The following is a 25,508-nucleotide window of genomic DNA, read 5'->3' as shown; positions in this document are numbered from 1 at the left end:
TTGCAGGACCAGCAGAGGACAGGTTTTTGGTCTCAGAGGGTTTTTACTTTCAAGTAAAAGAAGAGTTTGGAACCTGGATCCTGTAGCAAACTTTTTTCTTTTCTTTTTTTTTAGCAGAGCACAGATTAGCTTCACAGCGGATCATTATACAAATTATCCATCAGATTTTCAATTGATTTCCTTCCTTTCAAATAAAAAAAAATAATCCAAGATTTTCAATAATAAAAAAAAAAAAAAAAAAAAGAAGTCCTGCACAGACTTGAAAGTTGTTGCAGAGAAAAATCCATCCCAGTCAAATTTTATTGTTAAAGCTAAAGCTAAAGTTAAAATTAGAGTGCTGATGTAGTTGAGACCCTTTCTGAAAATGTTTGGTGCATTAAAGAACGTTTTGGACTGCTTGGAAAAACCAGACATCTGAAGACGTCACCTGAGACTGAGAAACTAAGACTGATGTTTTTCACGATTTTCCGACATTTCTAAAACTAAATGAAAGATCAAGAACATAACTAATAAAGACAACAATTGTTAGGTGCTGCACCAGTTTAAACCAGATTTACATCACGTTAAAGAATAACAAAATGCCTAATTTCAGCTTGACAATCACATATTCAATAGATACAAAGCCTCTGCAGTTAGACAACTAATGACAGCACAAGTTTAAACCATCTTCTTCGGTCACAGATTTAATAAGTGGAGCTGTCTACAGCAGCAACGTAACACACCTCTGACCAAACTAGAGATAGTCTCCATACTAGAGAGAGATATATATGACAGCTCTGAGGTCAGTTTGACATCCAGACTCAGTATGTGACTCGTGTGTTGAGCAGGAAGAATTGATTTCTGTTTTATATATGTGTGTCTATGGGACCAGACCAAAGACACATCAGAGGTAACACCATCATTTTAAAGACATCTTTTGGTCTTTAAAAGAATAACTGGATTTTCACTGGAAAAAGAAAAAAAACTGCTGTTACAGTGAACAATGCAGACTAAGACCAGAATGATAAATTGACCATACAGACAGTTTAACCTGATGGATTTCAGATACTCTTTAAAGAAAAGTAATAAACACACTGAGTGGCTCTAAAAGTGGATTATTTAAGAGCTTTTCTCTGCAGCAAGTTTCAAGTCCATTTAAGTTGATTTGTGGACGTCATAAAGCAAAGAGTTGATGTTTGAACATAATTGATCAGGACTGGATCATCTCCAGTCTGAAGTTAAACAGTTTCACTGGTTACAGATTTACTGCAGATGTGAACTACACTCTAATGTAAGAACTTGATTGGCTCCCATGTGTCCCATGATGCTCCGAACTTTGTCCCACAGGCGTTTCCACCTTGTTGACCAAAGGTAGCTCTTCAAGTTCAACTTCCATTCAATCAATATCCAAAACCTTAAATCAGAGTAAAACCCACTGAGATCACCTCCTCCTCCTCCTCCTCCTCCTCCTCCATGATGCTCTATAGATGCTTCTGGAATGTTTTCAGAGGTCAGGGGTCACAGCCGGCCGTCCAAGGAGAAGAAGAAAGCCTCCACGGAAACGATGCTCGAGCGTTGTGTGAGAGAAGATCAATACGACTCTCAGACAGACAGACAGACAGACAGACAGCCCGTCTCTCTACCATGTCTCCCTCCCTTCTTCTTCTCTCGCTGGGAAGTTGTTTCTTTCTTCTTCCCTTCTATCTGTCGGCATTCCTCCAGGAAGAAAAAAACAACACTAGGAGCTAAAAAACAGGGCAGCCTATTTACATACAGTCTCCAAGTCTGGGCGTGTGTGTGTGTGAGTGTGTGTGTGTGTTGTAAGTTCAGAGTGTGTATCTCTGTCTTTTGTTTGTGTTTGTTCAGGATGGAAGTTTACATGGATGTGTGCGTTAATGTATATATGCATGTGTTAACTTTATAGATTGAGCTGTGTGTGTGTGTGTGTGTGTGTGTGTGTGTATAAACCTCTGTGTGTGCGTGTTCAGTAACGTGTGGGTGTACTGTGTGTTTCTGTACGTGTACTGTGTGTGTTCAGTCTGTGTCAGAGGAAGAGGAGGTTCCTGTTGAGGAGCTGTCATCAGAGGAGGAAGAGGAGCTGCCACTCAAACGACTAGCCCCGCCTCCCGAGGCCCCGCCTCCAGCTGCCTTCTCTAGAGAGAGAAAAAAAAAAAAAAAAAAAAAAAAAAAAAAAAAAAAAAAAAAAAAAAAAAAAAAAAAAAAAAAAAAAAAAAAAAAAAAAAAAAAAAAAAAAAAAAAAAAAGAGAAAAAGAAAGGGGTCATGAGAAAAAAAAAAAAAAAGAGAGAGAGAGAGAGAGAGAGAGAGAGAGAGAGAGGGGTCATGAAATCTGACCTGCTAACTACTAGAAACCCTGTGGCAGAAATGTGCAACCCTGTAGTGCCGGGGCAATACCTGAGTAGGCCATATTAGAGGCCTGAACAGGCTTAAAATCTCTGCCCTAGGCCGGCCCTGTCCCAAGACGCTCAGGCCCTAGCCAAGCCCTTGTCCGACAGCTTATCAGAATTCTCAGCCCGAGCCCAACTGGAGCACTTTTTTCCTTTTCCTCCTGCCCATAACACAGCCTAGAGGCTACCATTGCAGCCATTAAAATAGTTCCATTTGATTTTTAACGGCAAAGTGGATACATATGTTAAGATGTCTCACCACTCCAAAAATGAAACCTAGCATTCGCCACTTTTTTTTTGTTGCAAACCCAAACAAAAAGGCGCTGATTGGCTGATCCTTGCCATCCCGAACATTAATGACCTAAGTCATTACAAAATGAAATGGTGAGACTTTTGTCCAAGTTTCCCTCACATACATGCATAAACACACACCCGTCTATTTCAACAGCATTGCACACACAGCAGCAGCTTTGTTGAATTGACAACAAAGCTTTAATCAACCGATTTGTACCGCTAGAATCGGGCCATCGGCCGGTTCTTGGTCCATTTAGATTGATCCAGGGGTCCATATATCAGTCTAGTTGTACCTGTGATTATATAACCGGATACCAATTTGTATCTGTGAATCTTTACAACCCTACCAAGTAGTGCCAAGGATATAAACTTTTAATTATGGGTAGATGCCATACTTGAAATATCCAAGCAGCGCCAGGATTATACTCCGGGAGAGCCGAGGCAATACCCGAGTGTGACAAACATCATGTCAGAGTGTCACAAAGGTCAAGTACGATTGCAACAAAGGCCAAATTTGAGCATGACAGAAGACCATTGTCAGGGCTCCACACTAACTTTTTGCCTTGGTTGCACTGGTGCGCCTAACTTTTTTTATTCAGGTGCACCAGCACAAAATTTAGGTGCACCCAAATTTTTCCTCGCATCGCCGTAACGCTGAATGGCGATACACGATATATAGCTCTGTATTTTTTCACAAAGTGGGCTAAATGTTCAGTTTTAAGTCAAAGCCACTTTTCACAAGCTCTTTTATTTAAACAGATTGTGATTAAAATAAAATGCAAAGACAGGGTTTTCTTTACCAGTTTGAAAATATACAGCTGCAACTTATCTAAAATAAATAGCCTGAGAAAGCTCCTTCATAAGCTTTCAACAACAATAGCAGACTGATTAAAAGAGAGAGAGGACGCCCGGATAGCTCAGTTGGTAAATATAGAGCTTTGACTCCGACCTGCAGCCCTTTCCTATATGACAGGCATGAAAACGGGTCAGGGGTGAAAAAGGTGAGAAGGATATTACCCCTCTAGGGGGGTCCGGGGACATGCCCCCCCCCAGAAGAAAATTTTAAATATTCCATATTTTAAAGCATCAATCATCCCCCCACTCTCTCTCCCCTTTCATGTATTCAGCTTTCCTATCAAAATAAAGGCCGAAATCTTAAAAAAAAAAAAGAAAAAAAAAGAAAAAAGGAACGATCGAAAGACAGGGGGAGTGCGATGGACTGAAGCGTAGGGCTATGCTAGGCTAATCAGAGAGTGACGGCTGACTCATTAGCGGCGTTACACCAGTCTTGTGTAGGCTATGAAATGTCTGGATCGTCACTGCGCTGCATTTTTATGAACTATGATCCAGCATGCTCCGTCTTACACGCTATTACTCAACGAACTGAAGTTAGTTTAATAATGTGTTTTTCGCCGTGGCGGCCGCAGTAACAGAGTTACCAGCGGAAACACTGGTACCAATACAGGTTTCCCTCTCATACTTAACAATATACAGCTGGGTTATAACAATTAAAACTGTAGACAAATGTCGGGAGTTTGGACCAGCGGCGCTGTGTCTCTCCATGTTGCAGGTGAGCCGGCCGGTGTGTGAGTGAATGGGGGGGGGGGGGCTGCGGAGAGATCCAAATCCAAACACATGCACGGCTTTCCAGAAGGAATGGGTCATGTAACGCAACATTAAACCATATCGATATAAACAACATCGCTCCGTTAGTTGAGAGGCAGCCGATGCGAGGACGTTAGGTGCACCGGTGCGACCTAGGAAAAATCTTAGTCGCACCCTTACACATTTTGGTCGCACTCTCGAGCCCTGATTGTGTAATAGTAGTCTATAATTACTCTGCAGTAATTTCCCAATCACGTCATCGTTTGTATGATATACAGACAACAGGGAGTCCCTCAGTATTAGTACTCTATACTTACGCAGTAGCTTCCTCTGCTTCTTCTGAAGGCAGGATTTGACGTAGCGCTCCAGCTCTCGAAGCGTGGAGGGTTTGAGGGTTTCAAAGTCGATTTCGATCTCGTCGGGGTTGGAGTCCCTCAGCGACGGCTCTCTGGACTGGATGATGTGGACGACACGGCCCAGCTTCTCCCCCGGCAGCCGGTTTATATCCAGACTCAGCTGGCGCTTCTCGTCATAAGACATCGGCAGCGATGACTCCTCACCGTCATCTCCATTAGCCGAGCCACCGCCCGACGCCTTACTGCCTTTCTTAGGTTGCCTGGAAACACACACAGAGAGTCACTCTGATTGGTCAAACTCTAAATTTAAATTCCCAACGGAGAATATGAAAATTGTTCACCTTTGATTCCAAGAAAAGGGGAACTAATTGATTTAATCGTACCTCGTGGCGGTTACCGTGCTGTTGGCTTTCCTGGCTGGCGCTTTCTTCTGATTGGCTGGTTTGGGCTGCTGAGCGGCAGCCTTGGGCTTCTTTTCTTCCTCCATCTTGCCCTTGTTCCCTTTGTCTTTCTCCTTCTCTTTCTTCTTCTCCTTATCTTTCTTCTCTTTCTTCTTCTTTGGCTTGCTGACTGGAGCCTGGGACAGGACGGCCAGCTGCTCGTGCACCGCCTTCAACTGGTGGAATATACTAACTATGAATACCTTTAACATCTAATCAATATTTAGTAACGCCTTCAGCTGGTAAATTATTCTAGAAATTGATATAAAATCACATTAATATCTAGGATCAGTAATTTTATATCAAAAATAACAATTGAATATAAAATTAAAACAGAATTTCTCAACTTTCATTAAATCTACAATGATATTAAAAAAGAAGAAAACCAGGATGTTCTTGACCTGTGATTGGTCGGCAGCACCAACCTGCTCCTGTAGCTCAGCCAATCGCGTGGCTCGCTCCTCCTCTGAGTCGGACGATTCGTCGGAGGAGGAGTTGTTGCTGCTGTCAGAGGAGGCAGTGCTTTTACTGACCAATGGTGTTGTAGATGGGACCGATGCTTCCAGGCCCTCATCTGGGATCTTAGCAAAACGCATCTCAAACACATCCTGAGAGAGAGCAAGAGCGAGAGATTAATGTTAAATGATTACCAACCAATGAGGTTAATGTTCTGGAAGGTTCTATAAAGTTCTGGAGGTTTTGCATACCTGCAGCTTGCGGGCCATGGCCACCACCTCATGGTCTGGAGGGTTGTACTTGTAACAGTTGGAGAACATTAACCTGACATCAGTCGCAAAACTTTGAGGATCACTGTACTCTGCTTTATCCATCTTTTTCTGTTGGGGTGGAGAGAGGGGAGAAATATTAAAAATGAAGAATAAAAAGACTCAAGGTTGGCAGCTCTGTGAAGGTTACAGAATCGTCTCTACACCAATATGTGCACCATCTCCTGTGCAGTGGTATGAATGCTGTGGTAACACACCAAAGAATGCACCAACAAAGGTAACGATGTAGAATTAAAAATATTTTAAGAAAGGAAAGGCACTTATCAAGTAAGACACCAAAGTGGGGCTGCACAATATATAGTTTTTTTATTGTTTTATTTTGGCAGAATACTGAAATGGGGTGTTGTGAAGTAATGGAAGTGTGTTTTGTATGTGATGATGTCATGTGAGCATTACCCGGACGGTGCTGAGGTCCATGGGGTGTTTGATGATGTCATGGTAATCGTGCAGCTCCAGTGCCTCGGCGTCCACTGGCTTGTAGAAGGGCCAGGCGTAGGCGGCATGTTTCTTAGAGAGCATCTCCTTCAGGATGGCGTCGCAGTGTTTCATCTGCTCACCCAGCTTACCGCCCTTACTCCTCCCGGCTCCACCTCCGCCGCCTCCCACCTCACCCCCTGGCACCTCCTCCACCGTCTCCCTGCGGGCCTTGGCGGGTCGGGCGGCGGCCTCACGGCGGGACAAGCCTAGTTTGGGCGGTTTGGTGTCCTGAGCGGATGGAGAGTCTGCACGGCCGGCAGAGATGGCCGATGTGGTGGGAGTGGTGGTGTCGGCTTTCCTCTTCACACCTTTCTTCTGTTTGAGACACACAGGTATGACGACAAGCAGAGAGAGAGACAGACAGACAGACACACAGGTAGAGACACTTAGAAAGAAACAAGTTAAGAGAGATAGATAGAGGGAAAGACACAAAAGGTTCACAGGTGGAGACAGACCGGTAGAGAGAAAGAGACAGGGAGACACACGGGTACAGAAAAGGGTAGAAAGACAAGTAGAAAAAGAGATAGAGGATGGAGACAGATAGATGGCACAGAAAAGTTATCTTTTATATTTTAGGTCACACATCTGTTACCTTTACGACGGGCTGTGCAGACGGCATCATGGTTGCCGGGGGCTGTGGGGCAGAGACAGGGGGTGTGGTCTGAACAGGTGTGGGCGTGGTTGAGATGACAGGCGTCTGAGAGGGGGAGGGAGAGGGGTAGGAGGGGGGTGGGGAGGCTGAGGACTCTGCCTGCTGGCTCACTGAGAGAGACACAGAGAGAAAAGTATTGTTAGTTCTGGAATTAGGTACCACACAGTAATATATAAAACTCATGTTTGTGTTTTTAATTCTACATTGAGATTTCACTAACCACTAACAATAACATTGAGATTTCACTAAAGCTTCAGTCTCACCACCTGCACTCCAGTACAATTCTATACAGCGCTCTACTGCAGTAATACTATAGAACTGTACCTGTAGTAGCAGCAGTATTATGGAGCTTACCCACTACTAGTACCAGCTCGGCTCAGCTCAACCGCGGTGCCCCGTAGGGCTGGGCGATATGGCTGAAAACTGTATCACGATATAAGGGTTTCATATCGGTCGATATCGATAATTGATATATTTTCATTTTTTTAAAACAAGGTTTATTTATAAATTTTTCAGTTACAAACATCACAGTTTATGCGGCAATCACAGGTTGCATAGATTATTATTGATCATTTTTATGATCTATTTAAAATAAGGACCAGGAGAAAAATATATATAAATTTAAACAACTTAACCTTCCTCTGATTATAATCCCCTCAGTTATAAAAGCAGAAATGTCAACACAACCATGGAAAACAGCCAAATAATTAAAATGTAAACATAGGTCTAAAATCACAATGAACACTTAACAATTATAGTGCAAAGTGTTAAATATAAGAAACCTGAAACCTGAGAATAACTATTTTCTGCAAGTTTAGTGCTAGGTTGGTAACCTGGCTTCTCGACAGTGCTCAGCATGTCTGCCTCCATTATTTCTTTGTACCGTTTAGTAAGGCGCTGATGCAGAGTACCTCTCCATGGTGGTCTGCTGCTTGTGCGGTGTTGCAGCTGCAGATGTTGTTGGACGTTGCTGCCTAATACGGCTGCGCTCCAAAGTGTGAGCTTGGCTAACGTGGTAAAACAAGTTTGTGGCATTACCAGTGTTGGTGTTGGATAATTTGCTGACGGCATTGGTCTGACTACGGTCAGACTTATAAAATCCCCAAAACTGCCACAATGATTTATCCTGTTTTATCAACAATTTCCTCGCTCGCTGCAGCACTCACTTTCCACTTATCATCACTCCACGCCGCCAGTTTTGTTATTGAACAACCCAACACGAGACAGCGATGTGGCGCAACCATACTTGATACTGTTACATGATTGGCTGTTAAGAGCATCACTCCCTACGCTGCTAGGTTACCAGAGAGTGAGGGCATTTGTTCATGCAACCAAACTTGCTTTGCAACCTCTGGTTTCTTCCAACGAAGAAAAACAAGTTATCGAACGTTTTATCGGCCGCATTTTTTATTGATATCTATCGCAAGACATATCGTTATCGTTTTATCGCCCAGGCCTAGTGCCCCGTCCTCCATTTTCCATTGCAAATTTAGTACCGCCTCATACGTGAGGCGAGCGTGGCTGGTCGTCATAGCGATGCCACAGGAAACTGCCGTGACCTAACGCAACAGACACATAGAACGTCAAAGGTGTGTTGTTTTTGATTCTCGGCATGTTTGCCACAGCCAGAAGAAAATTTTTGTTTCAAAAGAAGCTGGAGGCAGCAAAAATGAAAAAATGAAAATAAAAATACAGCTGTCCAAACTATTAAAAAATGGATGGTTTGTTCAGGACACCCCCGTCTGTCGCTAGCAATGATGACGCAGTGATTAGTGACGATTCTCTCTGACTAATCAGTAGTCTGCAGGTTTTCAAGTCACCTTTTGGTATCGCCTCACCTCTACGGAGGTGATACTAAAAAAAAAAAAATGTATCTGTTAGCAGGTACCAGCGACTTTTTTTTTTATAATGGACTGGAATGAAAACCAAAAAGGCGAGTAGAGTCGAGGCAAGTCGAGCAGAGCAGGTACCATGTAATGGAAAAATAAATATAACGCAATAAATGCGTTATATTTGTGCCACATTCCTGAGTAAGCAATGCCAGATTTGGAGACACAAAATCAATCAGAGAATTGAAAAAGGTAAATTTTGATTGACTGAAATATAACCGTATAATAAATAACACAATTTAGTTTAGCTGCAGACATATACATGCACACACGTACACGACCAAACTGACTAAATATCAACTGAGAAACAACGCCGAGGGCTCAAAACTCCACAACGAGTGTTTTTCAAGCTGCCATGATGACACAGGACATTCTCCCCCCACAGTGATTATTTGTTGTAGTTCTGTCAACACCGCTTTAGTTAGGACAAAATAGTTCCAAGAGTGCTTGTAAAATGCTGAGCTCTTTTTTTGTAATTTAATAGTATGTTAAAAGTAGAAGCGAGTACTGTACTGCAAGCCCCTGCCTCCATGAGCCAGTTGTTCAGACAAAGTGCATAGACCATGTGACACCACCTGGTTTTCGCTCATCAAAATGAGGAAGGAAGGAGAGTGCACCGGAGCGCGAGACAGTGCTGCATCACAACTTCAAAAAAGCGGAGGGATATCTGATTCTGAGCAAATTCACGTCAATTATGTCTTGATGAACAAAACTTTGGTCCAAATATAAGACAGCATTATGTGGTTTATTTGAATGTCATGGACTTTTTAGGTACCTTGTTAAAAAAGGGCTATTTTAGAGGTATTCCAGTACTTTAAGCACCTTGTGCAAATCCTGAGCACTACAGTAGTACAGTATTATATATCTGCAGTAGTAGCCGTATTAGTACTGCAGTATTACCTGTAGTAGCAGCAGCGGGTTTGCTCTTGGTCTTGCCTTTGGGAGCTGGAGGCAGCAGAGCGACTTCTTCCTGAGGCATCTGAGCGACTTTCTGCAGGAAGATTTTCTCTAAAGCCTGAGCCATGAGGACGATGTCATCTGTAGGCTAAAACACACAAACACAAAGAACTCTTCAGCAACATCTAGTGGCAGCCATAAAACCCTGCCTTCTTCCTTTCGTCACCACCTGAACTGATCACAGAGATCACACCTGAGGCTGCAGGTATCGGTTAAACACTATTGATTTCACCTTTTAAGCAGAAAACGAGATATTGCAGTAACGTGTGTACCTTGTTGTAGATATAACAGTTGGTGAACATGGTGTTGAAGTCCTGCATGGCCTCACTGGCACTCCAGTAATAATTGTTCTCCAGACGTTTCTTGATGGTTCCCATGTCCATCGGGTTCTTGATCACCTTGTGGTAGTCCTGGAAACATGGATGAGGTTAGCTTAGCATAAACACTGGAAACAAAGAGAAACCGCTAGCCTGGCTCTGTATACCCCCCATAGTCTCGTTTGACAGACCCTCCTCCATCGCGCACTGAAGGAGGGTCTGGCTTCTCCACACAGCATTCAGGGATGGGAGGAAAACGTGCTCTGGTTTAATGGAATTTCTTTAAACCAATCAGAATCGTCATGGACTCCGCTAAACTCCGCACAGAGCCGCTGCAAAATAGTTGTGCAAGACAAAACTCAGATTGGACAGATTCTAGCTATCCATCTCAATTTACCCATATACAGTTAAAGAAATGGACAATATGACGCTGTAGATTTCCACGGAGATCAGTAGTGGTGCACGATATATCGGCCGCCGATATAATATCGGCCGATATGGTCATTTCTTTACACATCGGTATCGTTCCGATGTCAAAATAGGGCCGATGAATAGGGACGATGTGAATCATTCCTGTGTATTTGACGTGTGTGTGAGAATTTAGATCTAAATCTGACCTGTGGAGGGCAGTAATACACTTAACAGCGTCTATACTGCCGATATCAGAAGAAGCAGCAGCAGCGAGTCTGGGGGCGGGGATGTTGGTTTTTGCCAGACGGAAACTGCCGGCGAAGTGGGACACTTGGAGGTTGCTGCGGCCTGCCATACAGGTCAGTTTGACCAGCGGGCAGCGGCGACGGCCGGAGCGGGCAGCGGCGACGGCCGGAGCGGGCAGCGGCGACGGCCGGAGCGATCATGGGGGGACATTCTCAGCGGTGAAACGCAAACGGGGGCTGGAGTATAGCTAACCTAGCTAGGTGGAAAGCTAACGCTAGCCAGCCACCTGTTCCATCAATGCTGCTTGCAAGTGTCTGCTCATTAGACAACAAACTGGACTACATCCAACTTCAACGAAACGCCCATCGCGAGTTCAGAGACTGCCGTTTTCCTTGTTGTGGAAACATGTTGCCGGGTAAGAGTGGAGATGGGCTGTATTAACACGGGCTTTACTTAGCTGCTTGTATCCAACGAAATGCTAACTGCTGGGGGAGTTTGTGACTAGTAAATGCCGACCATTATACATTTCACGCAAATTTACAACTGTGTTTATAATCGGCTACATTTAGCTATTGCACACACACGTAAAGTTCAGCTAACGCATACTAGCATTAGCGCTTGGTGGACTGTAAACACCTGTTTCGTATGTCGTTTTTATATATTTTAAATGTGTAACCATTAGAGCCACGGTGAAATGTTTCGTGTATATGGTTGAAATGACAATAAAAACACATTTGGGTTGATTGAATGCTGCCTCACTGTCTGTCTGTAAACGGTAGGCATGGCTTGGGAGTGGAGTCTAAGCAGCGAAGCAAGTGCATTCTGGGATTTGGTGTCTTTCATCCATATGAGTCAAAAACACATTTTCTGGCTTATCTCGGCCTAGAAGGCACCAATTTCTATAATTTTGAGGGTTAGGCCTAACCCTAAGTACTTGGCAGTTACTGTACTTACAGTTCAGAAGACTGTAAAAGCCAGTGTCTGTTCAGTCCAGTTTGTTCTGGCTCCATTTTCACATTTTACCTTTTTCAATACTTTTGGCTTTGGCCATTTAAGGCCTACTACTGTACTTTAAAGTTTTGAACTGTTGTACAATGTTCACAGAATACAGTGACTCAAGTGAGTTAGATGTTTATTGTGAATACTCTTGGCTGGTTGGCTTATTCATAGTGTGAATTCAGGACACACTTGTATCCTTTTAAAAATTTATTTTTATATAAATATTTATTTTTTCTTCTGAAAATCTGATGACAGTCATATTTTGCACACAGGTAAAGGTGCCCAATATCAGTGATTTCTTAAAATAAATCACAAAAGTAAAAACAATGCGTTTTGGTAAATAGTTCCTTATTTGATTATCATAAATGTGTTTTCTGTACAGAGATATCGACATCGGTAAATATCGGTATCGGCCATAACAGCAATATTAATATCGGTTATCGGTATCGGCCACAATTTTCACATCGGTGCATCACTAGAGATCAGTGAAGTCTACTAGAAGCACTTTTCCGGTGATGGCTGAGCGTTAGACGTTAGAGACAACGATGTAGATGTGACGTGAGCAACCGAAAGTTGTTAGTCTTCTGGTAGCTGCGCCAAGAGAAATCTCAATCATTCCCAATCTTACAGAGACGGAGAGTGTAGGTATATGTAAGGAGATAACATAGGCACAAGCTCATTATTGCCAATTAAAATGCTAGTTAACATTAGTAATTAAACTTAAACAGCTAATCTAAGTCGAAACTGCCTGCGAGCTTCTCCTGTACTGTACGGTAATTCCTATACTGTGCGTAATTCCCTCTACAAAAAAGTATGCTGCGGAGCCATAACGTGAGATACAAGGTGATAGAGCCTTTTTATACATTGTCGTGTTTCTTTAGAAATAAACAATGGACAAATAGAGTCTTTAAAATCGCGTCAGATATAAAGTTATTCGCTGTCAAAGTGGCGCCAAAATGAATGGCAGTCAATGGGATGCTAACGGCGGGTGATGGCTTGTTAGCAATAAAATGGCTCCATAGGAGGCACGAAGATGGGGAGGATACAGACTGGGACTACTCGTTGCTGAACGAACTGTCGTCAGGTGTGGGCAGCGACTTACTGCCAGGCAGAGTTTGATGGCATCGACAGGTTGGTAGAAAGGCCAGGCAAACTGATGCTTCCACAGAGTCTTCACCACCACATTCTGCATGTACTGCAGCTGGTTGGTCTTTCTGATGGACACAAACACACAGAGCACAACATAATGTTCACCTCCTGCTTTCACCACTGTGGAGGGAGCGGTGTCAAATCTACTTTTTCATTTGTTTGTACAGCTTGTTTGACTGATGTTGGACATTCGTTGACAGAATAAAGCAGAAATCAAACAGAGTTCACAACAGCCATGTATCAAAACCCCTTTGCCATCATCACATCATATTTATCTTGATCTAATTATGCTGATGTTCAATGTTTCCCCTAGACAGTCAAGTGAATATTCAAAAATATATAATTTGACCAAAAAGCTAAGTGTACAGAGATTTACAGCGATCACATTTAGATAAAACGTTTATCCATACCACGGTACAGGTTAAAACACAGAGGTTATCGTGCCTTTGCCATTGCTGGCCCGCCACTATGGAATAGCTTGCCCTCTCATATTCGCTTCTGACTTCGGGGGGGGGGCGGCCCCTTTTTTTTTTTTTTTTTTTGTTTTTTTTTTTTTTTTTTTTTTTTTTTTTTTTTGGTGTTGTTTTTTTTTGGGAGCCCCCGGGGGGGGTTTTTGTTTAATGGTGCTGTATAAATAAACTTTGACTTGACTTGACTTCTGTTGTTGTCTGGTGTTTAATGAACATGTGGAAGAAATGGAGATCACTGATGCCCCTAATGTTAGTTAATTGCTGAAGTAACAAACACTGTCAGCTGTTGCCACATTACAATTTTTCTTTAGATAATCAAATAACAGAAAACTTAGCCCAGTAAAAACTCACACCATCACAGGCCTGATGTTACATTCATTAATAAACCGTGAATTTGATCTGATATTTTCTTCTGATGTTTCTAGCACCATGTGTCATGTCCAGAGTCGTCCCTACCGCTTCGTGGTACAAGCAGCGGAGCCTTTGTTGCCGTCAACTGCGCTTTAGAATGACCAAAAATCCACACTGCTAAACAGTGATAAGGTCTGGGTGCGTTTTATTTCTAATCCTCGCTCGTCCCCGACTCTGGCTGCTTAAAAGAAGAGATCGCGAGTTTTTGGGGGAGAGTTTTATAGCAGCAGTGCTAATCATTTAGCAGCGGCGTTGTATGTTTAATGCATATTAGACTGTCCGTTCATGTTTACTGTGTTATTACTGATCCACATCCCTATCTAGATTACATCTTGCACTCACTGTATATTGACTTCACTACTTCTCAGCATTCATATAGACTATTTATATATACTGCGTTATAACTGATCACTGGATCCAAATCACTATCTTGACCACAATTTAATTTGCACTAACTGTATTCTGACTCTTTACTACATCTCAGCAATGTTATAAATTGTCTTTTCATGTATATTATGTCATCACCATTAGGGTTGCAAAATTCCGTGAATTTTCAAAGTTGGAAACTTTCCATGGGAATTAACGGGAATAAACAGGAATTAATGGGAATAAACTGGATATTTTTGATATTGCTTGTTATAATACTGTTAGTCTATAAGAGGGAACTTAAATGTAGTTGAAAAACAAATGTCCTCCCTATATTCGTCAATGACATGCACGCACCCAGTAATCAAGTCAAGTCAGCTTTATTGTCAGATGTGCATTACATGCATGACATACAGCACAAATGAAATTTCAGTCCTCTCGGTAATCAGCATAGGCTACTACATACTTTTTGGAGGGGGGGGATACATAACCCATTGCTATTATTAACCTATGTGTGTTAATTGTATAGCCCACTAACCATAGTAAATCAAAATTGGAATGTTTCCAAAATTCCCTGGCTAAACTTTCCTGCGAAAGCAATATAAAAAATATCCAGTTTATTCCCATTAATTCCCATGAAAGTTTCCAAATGGGAATGTTTCCAATATTTCCCAGCTAAACTTTCCATGGAAAGTTTCTGGAAATTTACCAGAAAATGTCCACCCCTTTGCAACCCTAATCACGTACCACTTTGCGCCGGCTTTGAACTGCCTACTTAATCATTACCTTTGTAGCCTAAGTATTGTGTTTTCTTGCACTATATTTAATGTGAAACTGTATGTTGTCTTGTACGCTTATGCTTTTCTTGGCCAGGTCGCCGTTGCAAATGAGAACCTAAAATAAAATATAGGGAAAACACTGGTAATGATAAACTCATAAAATAAAGGTCAAAACAACAAGTATTGTAAGGGGGGTGGGGGTCCTTTTCAGCAGCCAACTCTCCAATCTCAGATGCTGTCTTTAAACACACCAACTGCATCACCACGTGACAACATCACAACTCTGACCAATAAACTACGATGGAGATGAATCTAAGAATGATGGCAGATTGAGAAGTGTGATTACTGAAGGAGTCTCAGTGTTTCTTACCTGCCAGGTTTGGTGGGATTGGTGACCTCAGGTGGGGCGGGGTTGGTAAGGGTAGGGGGGCTGGGGGGCGCAGCCTCGGGGGCGTCCGACATGGTGGACGGCGGTGACGCAGCAATGCACTGTGGGACGGCAGTGTCTGACCTGAAGGTGAAAAAACAACTCCCTCTGTGGTGCGAGGGCGTGTGTGTGTGTGGGCACACAGGTGTGTTAGTGTGTGTTCAGTTCAGGTGTTGTTGGTGTTGATTCTTCAGCTCGATGTTTCCCCCGTGGAGACAAACTCCCATCGCACAACCTGAGACAGAGAGAGAGAGACATCGTTAGCTCTCTCTTCTGTTGATAACCATCAGAAAATTGATTTTAAATATTTCTGCTTTCAAACAGAAATTGAAGAGGTTCAGTACACACAGTGAAGTATTAATATTTGAATACTTTGTTTTTCATTATTATACATAACCCAAAATAAGCAATAGTAATCATTCATTCATTCATTTATGCATCAACATTATAATTAGTTATTCTCTGAAGGAGCACTGTTTGGTGTTTGTGTGTGTGTGTGTGTGTGTGTGTGTGTGTGTGTGTGTGTGTGTGTGTAAAGGCGGGGTGCAGGCCTAGGTGCCGCGCTGTCACAGGTACTGAAATCGATATACAGACAGAAAAACATGTCACGGCTTGCATCACTTCTTTCTGGCGCCTGAGCTGTCATCTAACATTTTAAGCACTAAAACTAAAAATCATTTGACCATGTGAGTGCTACTTGACTTCAACTATTGGATGTCAAAAAAGTCAAGCGTCTGAAAGATTTTCAAAATTTGCGATAACGTCAGTAAAAAAATAAAAGTGCCTGATATACCAAAGAAAACGCGCCTATTACAAATCAACGAGTTTGGCAAATCATCTGAAAAACTGTAAGTAACAGCTTACCCTTGATAAAATATGCTTGCTAGGCCTTTTCAATTAAATGTATGTATGTATGTATGTATGTATGTATGTGTGTATATATATATATATATATATATATATATATATATATATATATATATATATATATATATATATATATATATATATTTTATTCGCACAGAGGCTGGCTAACCTGACAGAAAGCAGTTAACTAGACCTAAGTTAAAGTTAACTAATTGCTCACCCACCAGCAAAAGTCCGTAGGCTGACTGATGTCTTTATCGGTGTGCATCAGCCGACTAACACACGCCAAGATGGGACAGCCCAATATTTCTTTAGAAATGGGGTAATAACAATATAAATAAGGACGGCACTGAGAAATCTCCCTTTTAGTAAAAAAGACATCCAACTTTGTAGTTTGTTTTAAATGATTTCAGATAATATTGCAAACTTTGGACATGGTTTTGTTTATGTGGGTGCAATCAAATAATCACTGACCGATAATAATAATAATAATAATAATAATAATAATAATAATAATAATAATAATAATCTCTTCCTGTGTAGTTCACATGTTGTAACACGTGTTTAAACATCCTGGTTTTTACAAACATCACAACCTGAGGATCACCAGATCATGTCAATCATCATCAAACTTTAAATATTGTTTAAATGTTAGGGCTGTACCGAATAGCTCGAAGCTTCATAACGTTGACACTCAAATTCTAAATCAACATTCGAATGCTGCGCAGCTTTTTTTTGCATGTCTATTCATTCTCTTTAAAGCCGTTATTACTGCACGGTTGCAGATAAAGGTTAGGCTGCACTGACATTATTAGTATTATACTAATTGTAGAATTAGATTTTAGTGGGGGCTGCATAGAATTGTTTCAGATTTGTGTAAACCAAACATTTCCAATAACTAAAAATATTTTGCTTCGATCCATATTTGCTGTGTTTAGCCTTTAAAAAACAATGTTTTCAAAAACTGTTTAATGTGATTCATTTAACTGAATCTCTTTGGGTTTGTCAGACACAAGACACATGAAGACGTCACCTAGCACATTTGTCACAGTTTTCTGAAACTTTAATGTACTATTTTATTACTTCGCTTTTCAAGAAAATTATGAACACAATCGTTAAGAGTAGGACTAAAACGAACAAAAGTATTGTAAGAAACATGATGAATCTTCAACTTTGTGCTTCTCTCTGTATCCTCACAGTTGATACGGTTTGTGCACAAATATTGAGAAGTTGCAAAATGTAATTATCAATTCATCTTTAGATTGTTTTCTCAATATATAGAGGAATTGTTTAGACATTCAAATTATCAACTCAAAAATATTCAATTTGCTATAGTCATAAACAGCAGTAAATCTTTCCATACGAGAAACTGAAAACTGAATTTTTTGTCCTTTTGCTTAAAAATTACCATCGATCAATCACAAAAATTGCTGATGTTTAACTTGCAACTAATAAATCTGACTAAATATTTTGTTTACAGCATATTTACAACCACACACTGGAATAATTTGCAAACATTTCACAAAGTCAAAACCCTTTAAAAAGGCCATCAATTAGAAAACCAGACAACCCACATTTCTGTCTTAAACTCACTCTAAATCATCAAATTATTGGTCAATCTGAAGATTTTCTAAACTCAAACGGTTTAGTGAGTCTATGAAAAAATTCAGATCACAATTTCAAGCCCACAGTGACATCCTCAAAACTGTTTTTTTTGTCAGTCCAAAACTCGATAATTTCACATTACCATCATTTATTAGAAAGAGGAGCAGTAAATCATCATATTTGAGAAGCTGGAACAGCACATTTCAACGATTATAAAAAATAAGTGATCAACTGGCCGATTTATCACCTGATCCTTTCAGCTACATTCTGAAATTTCTTTCAACAATTAAAAATCTTTTATACACATTACTGTCATCTGACCTTAGAGCTGTGTGTGTGAAAACAAATCCCCCACAGGGACAATCAACACTGAAGGTAAACATTCATCCCAAGTTTCTCCAGCAGAGATTGTGACAGGAGTACAAAGTACTTAATATAACTACAGACTTCGGTATACGATATATAGTGTCAAAATGATATAAAAATGTCTACAGTTTCTATTGAGATGTCCTTTGGACAATGCTTTACGTTCTGATCCTTACAGAGTTCATTTTGCATTCAAGTTCTTAATAAAATGAGAAAATACTCTTTCATTTGCAAAGTATTCATGCGAGGATACAAAAAATAGGCTTTACCAGGTGGCTATTTCATATAGACTAATTATTTATCAAATTACCAGAAAACATGCTATATCGTGATATATATCGTTAGATATATATAAAAAAAAAAGATCTATATCAGGATATTAGATTTTGGCCACATCGCCCAGCCCTATCTGCAACATAAAAGTGATGAATGAAGTGATGAATGATGTGGTGAACATATTATTGCATCAATAATTATAATTCAATTAAATAAGATTTATTACACTGCATAATGAGTACTTTTACTTTTGGTAAGTATATTTTGATAATACTTTTGTACTATTTCTTAAGGAAGATGTTGAATGCAGGACTTGTAACGGACAAGTAACTTGTAACTCTACAACACTGTTTTTTCTACTTTTACTGCAATACATACTCTGAGTAAGTCTTCCACCTCTGTAATCACTAACAACAGTCGTGCATGAATACCTGCAGCAGTGTTAAACACTGAAAACACACAGCTCAGTTCAGCGTTTCCTTGCAGCTCTGCTACAGTAGCAGATAACCTTTAACGTTACCTGCCGGTCACATCGTCTCTAAACAGTCCGCTCACAGTGAAGTCCTGCACGGATCAACAGATGTTAGAGTCCGGCGGCTGCTCGCTCTGCCTGCATGCTGCTGCGGTTCAGCGGCTAACGAGCGAGCTAACTGCTAACAGACACCGCTGCGACCAACAAACTCAACAAATCCCGTCAACAGCGACACCATCCACAGACACACACCCTCTCCCGGTTATTTACTGCTGAATTACACATAAAACCCCGCGCTAACTGCTCCACCTGCTCAGGTGTGGATGTTTTGCAAGATAACGAAACATCCCATTTATCTTGCTTTAAAAAGATGGCGGGCAAGCCAAGGCAAAATATGAGCTAGGTGGCTAGCTAATTGAGCTAGGCTACTTACCAAAGACGTAAATGTCGTTAATATTAAATATTAGCGGTCGTGTTGATATGTGAGCGTGTGTTGAAGGGGGTATCTTGACTTTTGTTTGTTATAAGACGCATACCGAGCATATTAATGCGCTCACAGATCCAATCTTTGCAGATGTTACCGCTCGGTGTTTGGCTAGCTAATAAGCCGTTAGCCTGTTAGCTTGAGCTTTGTCTGAAGGCGCCGAGCGGCCAGCCAGGCTCCGACACACACCGACACATTCCGCACAACCTCCGCTCAGTTTAACCGCTAACCCCCCGGTACCGGTCAGAGAGGCGTGTTTACTTTGTGTCTCGGTCCTCCGGTGCGTCCAGCGACGGGCTCCGGTCAGTTTTCTTGAAGATTTTTTATTTAGCGAAGTAGCATAATAGATGAGTTATCAGCTGTCTACCGTCTGCGCAGGCGCAGTGGAGAGCAGCATCATGGATGTTGTTGTGGTTGGATTGGCTGGCCGGGTGGCAGAGGTGTTGTGATTGGCTGCAGGGTATTTACGGGGTTATGATTTGTTGCTGGGGGATGTGAAGTGCTGTGATTGGCCGTTGAGTTAGTTGAATTGCAGTGACTGGCTGGCGTGATGACTGGGCGGCTGTGTTTGGCTGGGAAGGTTTACCTGGTTCAATAAGACGACGTCACCCAGCATGCAGAGAACCTGAGGCCCGGTCTGCGCTGCAAAGATTTCCTGATCAATAAATAACTGATCTTTATATCGATCCATCAGACTGTGTTCAGTCATATGAACTAACAGTGGCGAACTGGGGAATTCAAACAAGAATATTTTGTGATCTAAACACACATTTATTTGGATACTCTTTCAGTATTTATAGATGTGTTGTGTCATTTGTTTATTATTTTTATTTAACCTTTATAAAATATTTATGAGTGAAAAGGTTTATCCTGTGGTTTCATGCTGACAGCTGAAAATGTGCCAAAAGAACCAATATGACTGAAACTAAAAGATTTTTTTTTTTTCGTAGGCCTAATTATAATTTTTTGGACACATAAAACAAAGATGATATTTATTTGAACCCATCAGCTTCCTAACAGCAAATAATAAACTAACATTTCTGCTATAGTAGCCTACATATTAGCACATATATTTCTGTGTATGAAAATATCAATCCAGTATCGCCTAAGCGTGTAATACACCCGCAGAACTGTGTGTCTGACATGGTGGTCAGCAACACTGGGGCTCCACGGGACTGTCCTCTCTCCCTTCCTCTTCACCCTCTTCACCTTGGACTTCAACTATTGCACTGAGTCCTGCCACCTTCAGAAGTTTTCTGATGACTCTGCAATAGTTGGCTGCATAGAAAAGGGTGATGAGAATGAATACAGGACTGTTGTTGACAACTTTGTCACTTGGAGTGAGTTGAACCATCTGCAGCTCAATGTGACAAAAACAAAGGAGCTTGTAGTGGATCTGAGGAGGGCGAAATCATCTGGGACCCCTGTTCCCATCCAGGGGGTCCCTGTGGACACTGTTGAGGAGTACAAGTACCTGGGGGTGTACTTAAACAATAAACTGGACTGGACTAGACACGCCGAGGCTGTCTACAAAAAGGGCCAAAGTCAACTCTTTTTCCTCAGGAGGCTGAGGTCCTTTAACATCTGCCGGACGATGCTGAGGATGTTCTACCAGTCTGTTGTGGCCAGTGCTATCTTCTTCGCTGTCACGTGCTGGGGCAGTGGGATGAAGGTTGCAGACACCAACAGACTGAACAAACTGATCAGGAGGGCTGGTGATGTCGTGGGGGAGGAGCTGGACACACTGACGACGTGGCTGAGAGGAGGATGCTGTCCATGCTTCAGTCCATCTTGGATAATGTCTCCCACCCTCTCTACGACACACTGGCCCAGCAGAGGAGCACCTTCAGCAGAAGACTCCTCTCACCCAGATGCACCACAGAGCGCCACAGGAAATCATTCCTGCCTGTGGTCATTAAACTCTACAACACCTCCCTCAGAGAGTCACTCACCCCCTCTCTGTAATCATCTCAAACAAAGACAATCACTTCTCTTTTTTATCGCACTAAAAACATCTCAACATAGACAATCATTTCTCTTTTTTATTGCACTATTTGCACATAACTCTGTACATTTCATATTTTATATATTATTACTGTATATTTGTTTTTATTATATATGTTTAAAGTATTGATAATATGTTTTTTATTGTTTGTATACCTGGAGTGGTAACAAAAATAATTTCCCCCTGGGATTATTAAAGTATTTTGATTCTGATTCTGATTCTGGTCCATTGGGTTTGGCCAAGGGGGGTAAGCGAGCATTAGCATTCCATTGACTGCCATTCATTTTGGCATCACTTTGACAGCGAATAACTTTACATGTGAATCGTTTAAAGACTATTTGTCAACTGTTTATTTCTAAAGAAACACAACAATGCATAAAATGCTCCATTACCTTGTATTTCACATTATGGCTCCGTAGCAGACGTTTTTGTAAAAATAGGCTAACGATTGTGTCATAACCACGTGACTTTCTGTCGCATAGTAGACAAATTACCGTATAGTCAGGAGAAGCTTGCAGGCAGTTTCGACTCACATTAGCTGTTTAAGTTTAATGACTAATGTTAACTAGCATTTTAGTGATCAATAATTAGCCTGTGCCTATGTTATCTCCTAACATATACCTACGCTCTCCGTCTCTGTAAGATTGGGAATGATTGAGATTTCTCTTGGCATAGCTACCAGAAGACTTACAACTTTCAGACAGGTTGCTCACATCACATCTACGTTGTCAAGCTCAGTTGGAGGCTGCGCAGTAACGCCAGAGCCGGTCTACGGAGAGCCATTTCACTCCCTATTTAGCTGCATTGTACCGAATTTGGTTGCAGTTCCACCAGAGTTCCACTGGGGGTGATCTATGGAGCTAGACGGCTAAATTTGTCTTTTTCGCCTGGTTGCCGTTGACAAATCTCATATTTGATTGTAGTTTTTGCAAGTTCAACATGGATTATAGGTCGAAAGTTGAATGAACGAGTACTTATGTCTTTCGATTCCTTACAGGTTGAGTTGTTGTTGCCCATAACATGCTAGCATTCTGCTAATGAATGCTGATTGGTCAGTGAAGGACTGATTACGACCAGAGATCCCACTTAATGGCATCCGAAGCGGAACCAGAATGTAAGAGTGAATATTTCGGTGTGGTCTTTAAAACATTAGCAAACCTCTTTCTAGCACGTGTATTGACAGGGAGAGACTTACCTGTCAGCTGTGTTTTCGATGCCTCGAGAGAAAAAAGGAAGTGACTCAGAGTTGGCCGTAAAGCAGTATCTCTGGCCGTACGATGTAAGTAAGTTTATTTCATTAAGACAATGCACGTTAATCAACATTTCCGTAAATGCACCAGTGTTAGCCAGTCAGCTAATTTTCAACTGTAGTCCTAGCATGTTTTATGGTGGGAAGAAACCAGAGCACCTGGAGGAAACCCACACAAAGACAGGGAGAACATTCAAACTCTACACAGAAAGGCCTGGGACAATCTGGACTCGAACCGAGGACCTTCTTGCTGTGAGGTAGAAGTGCTAACCACTGAGCCACCGTGCTGCCTTGTGTGTATAACATTTTAAAAGGGTTTTTTGAACAAAAAAGCCACTTTAAAACACTCAGCAGTGTGTATTTTCTTAGCCTCCTCCATTCAAATTACTAGACAAAAAATATATATCCTGAGAAAAGTGGATTTTGAGGGGTATAGCTCCATAGACCACCATTCATTCTGCACTGGAACTGAAACTAGTTCAGAAGCTGGAAGTATCGAGAGAGTGGAACTTCTTCCCTTATTAGAAATTATTTGGTAATGCGCAGCCATCACCGGAAAAGTGCTTCTAATAGACTTCACTGGTCTCCGTGGAAGTCATAGACGACTGTCTGGCGTGTCAGTGTCACATTTTGCATTGCCGAGGCGTGAACATTACATGCATTATGAAGGTGCTACCAGCTGGGGGCGATACTTTTCCTCAATGCCAACAATTCCCCAAATTCCCCTTGGACCAAAGAGAAGAACAGTATATTCCAACCTCCTTCCCTGCCATAGATTAATATATCTATACACTGACTAGATGTCGCCTTGGCTACTGCTGTTCATTGGAACGAATGCGCCAATAGAGCCGCCATCTTGGCGCGGGGGAGCCACTCCTCTTTAATGCATCAGCATCAATGTAGGTAAATGTCTAACAGAAATAAAATCACTATAAATCGTCAAAATCTCATGCGATTTGCTAGTTTTTTTGGTTCGTTTCCAAAGGTCAGACATGTCCAGAGAAAATTTAAGCTTTTAATATTAATATAATCTACTTATTCATGTTCAAAATGTAATGCCTAGTAGGCCTAGGTTTATTAGTTACATTCTTCCACTTAAGTAAACTTAAAATGAACTATCTCTACTCACCTTAGCCTAGCCTACTGCATGCAAAATGGCTACAATGGTGTGACTTATTTGAAAATACATGTTAATTAATTTAAACATTTTAATTGTATTGATTTACTTTGTACATCAGCAAGTCTGCAATACAATGTGCTGTAAGTTTATACAAAATGTTTCCACATTAAAACACAAAATAGTGTCTATTTTTATCAACTCTAATATGTGATCGTTTGTCTCCTTCCTTATAGTGTTTATATAAATATTAAAGTTAGTTTTGTTTGTGATTTAAAAGTGTAGCTTTATCATCATGTGCAGTAACAAAACAAAGGGACTAATTATTGTGTTAATACAAAGAATATTTATTATAATCAGTTCACAGATCTGAGTCCAAATGGACTGAAATGTCCAGTCTCACTCCTCCACTATTTATTCATTTATTTATGTATTCATTTATTTAACGAGACTTTAAGTCATGTTTCATCGTCCACAGTCCGAGTCCCGCCAGACTCCCTTTAGGAAACCTCTGATTTAAACTTCAGCGGGCTGTGACAGTCCGCTCCGCTCAGTCTGGGTTCTGTTTCTGCCAGGCTTCCCTTCCCTCCAGCGGGCCCAGCAGTATGGCCTGGGCCTCCAGCTGCGTGGAGTGGGTTTTGGCTCCCAGGAAGTGGGCAGTGAGTTCCAGATCCTGCAGCTGCAGACGGACTCTGCTGCCCCTTTTTAGCTTCTCTCCATCCGCCGGCCGCCGGCAAATGCATTTCTGTCAAAATCGACGTACAGGTCGTCCTGGACTACGTGGCAGATCCTCCTGATCACCACTCTGTCCTTTGCCGGTCCCATCTGGATCAGCGGGGACCGGCGCAGCAGCGAGGCAAAGCTGTGTTCCTGTCCGGGGGAAGAGACGCTGCCGCTAGCCACGGAACTCTCTGCCTCCTGCTGCCGCTGCAGCTCAGATTGTAGGTCGAAGGCGGCATATATATATATATATATATCAGAAAACACATTCTCAGCTGTTTATTTTTTTCATTTCTTTCGTTCGAACATTCATAAGCAGCACAAAAGTCTGGCATCTTTAGCGTTGATCTGAATGCGGGAAAACTAATTTGGTGCTTCAGACCCCTGTTCCAAAATGGCGCCGGTGTTGACGCATGCTTAGAAGTCCAAGGCGACATCTAGTCAGTATATATATATATATATATATATATATATATATATATATATATATATATATATATATATATATATATATATATATGCCTTCTCCCACTTACAGCCAACTGGAACTGAACACACAAGAGAAAAGATTGAGTAAGTCATTAGTCTACAGCAGTTAGAACTTTAGCTGCAGCCTCTGCAGGACCCCGGCAGTGATCACCTGGTTGTTGAGGTGGCTGTGCTTCTTGCTGGCCTCCTGCAACTTCGACACAGAGACCCGTCGAGCCCACTCAGCGCTCCCAAGGGCTGCAAGGGTCTCCTTGCCCTCGCTGACCAACAGCATGCAGCGTCGTTCCACGGCCCCATGGTCCTCCCTGCTTTCCTCGTGGCTCCGGACCTCCTCATCCAGGTGGGCCGGCACCTCCTGGGACAGGGCAGTCATTCTGTCAGTAAGACTCAGAGGACAGCAGAGTAAAAAACACACCGTCTCTTAATCTGCTGCTGCATCTTCT

At 41.7% G+C, this 25,508-nt stretch overlaps 1 protein-coding gene across 4 annotated transcripts; it reads right to left on the bottom strand.

Annotated features, from left to right (window-relative positions):
* On the bottom strand, window positions 1-19,873 carry LOC120560558 (bromodomain-containing protein 3-like). 4 transcript variants are annotated; one of them, XM_039803187.1, is made up of 12 exons: window positions 19,747-19,873; window positions 15,359-15,650; window positions 12,916-13,027; window positions 10,113-10,250; window positions 9,784-9,928; window positions 6,935-7,104; window positions 6,262-6,657; window positions 5,788-5,916; window positions 5,482-5,688; window positions 5,024-5,256; window positions 4,602-4,900; window positions 1-2,132 (listed from the first exon to the last, which is right to left on the bottom strand). In XM_039803187.1, the coding sequence occupies exons 2-12, from the start codon at window positions 15,448-15,450 to the stop codon at window positions 2,014-2,016; spliced, it is 2,040 nt and encodes a 679-aa protein (XP_039659121.1). In that variant the 5' UTR covers window positions 15,451-15,650; window positions 19,747-19,873; the 3' UTR covers window positions 1-2,013. The 4 variants fall into 4 exon arrangements, with proteins under 4 accessions (XP_039659121.1, XP_039659124.1, XP_039659123.1 ...); XM_039803190.1 differs by having other exon boundaries at window positions 5,506-5,688; XM_039803189.1 differs by having other exon boundaries at window positions 6,262-6,654.
* Window positions 19,874-25,508: the final 5,635 nt, after the last annotated feature.

Source organism: Perca fluviatilis, chromosome 6 (genome assembly GCF_010015445.1).
Source record: "Perca fluviatilis chromosome 6, GENO_Pfluv_1.0, whole genome shotgun sequence".
NCBI classification, from domain to species: domain Eukaryota; kingdom Metazoa; phylum Chordata; class Actinopteri; order Perciformes; family Percidae; genus Perca; species Perca fluviatilis.
Note: the sequence above shows the minus strand (reverse complement) of the source record. Positions and strands in the feature narration are given on the sequence as shown.

Excerpts from the sequence above, each read along its gene's own strand:
- LOC120560558 (XM_039803187.1), bottom strand. The coding sequence starts at position 15,450 with ATGTCGGACGCCCCCGAGGCTGCGCCCCCCAGCCCCCCTACCCTTACC. Across the intron at positions 5,257-5,481 it reads GTGCTGCCGACCAATCACAG|TTGAAGGCGGTGCACGAGCA; the intron begins GTCAAGAACATC and ends ATATTCCACCAG. Across the intron at positions 2,133-4,601 it reads GAAGCAGAGGAAGCTACTGC|AGAAGGCAGCTGGAGGCGGG; the intron begins GTAAGTATAGAG and ends TTCTCTCTCTAG.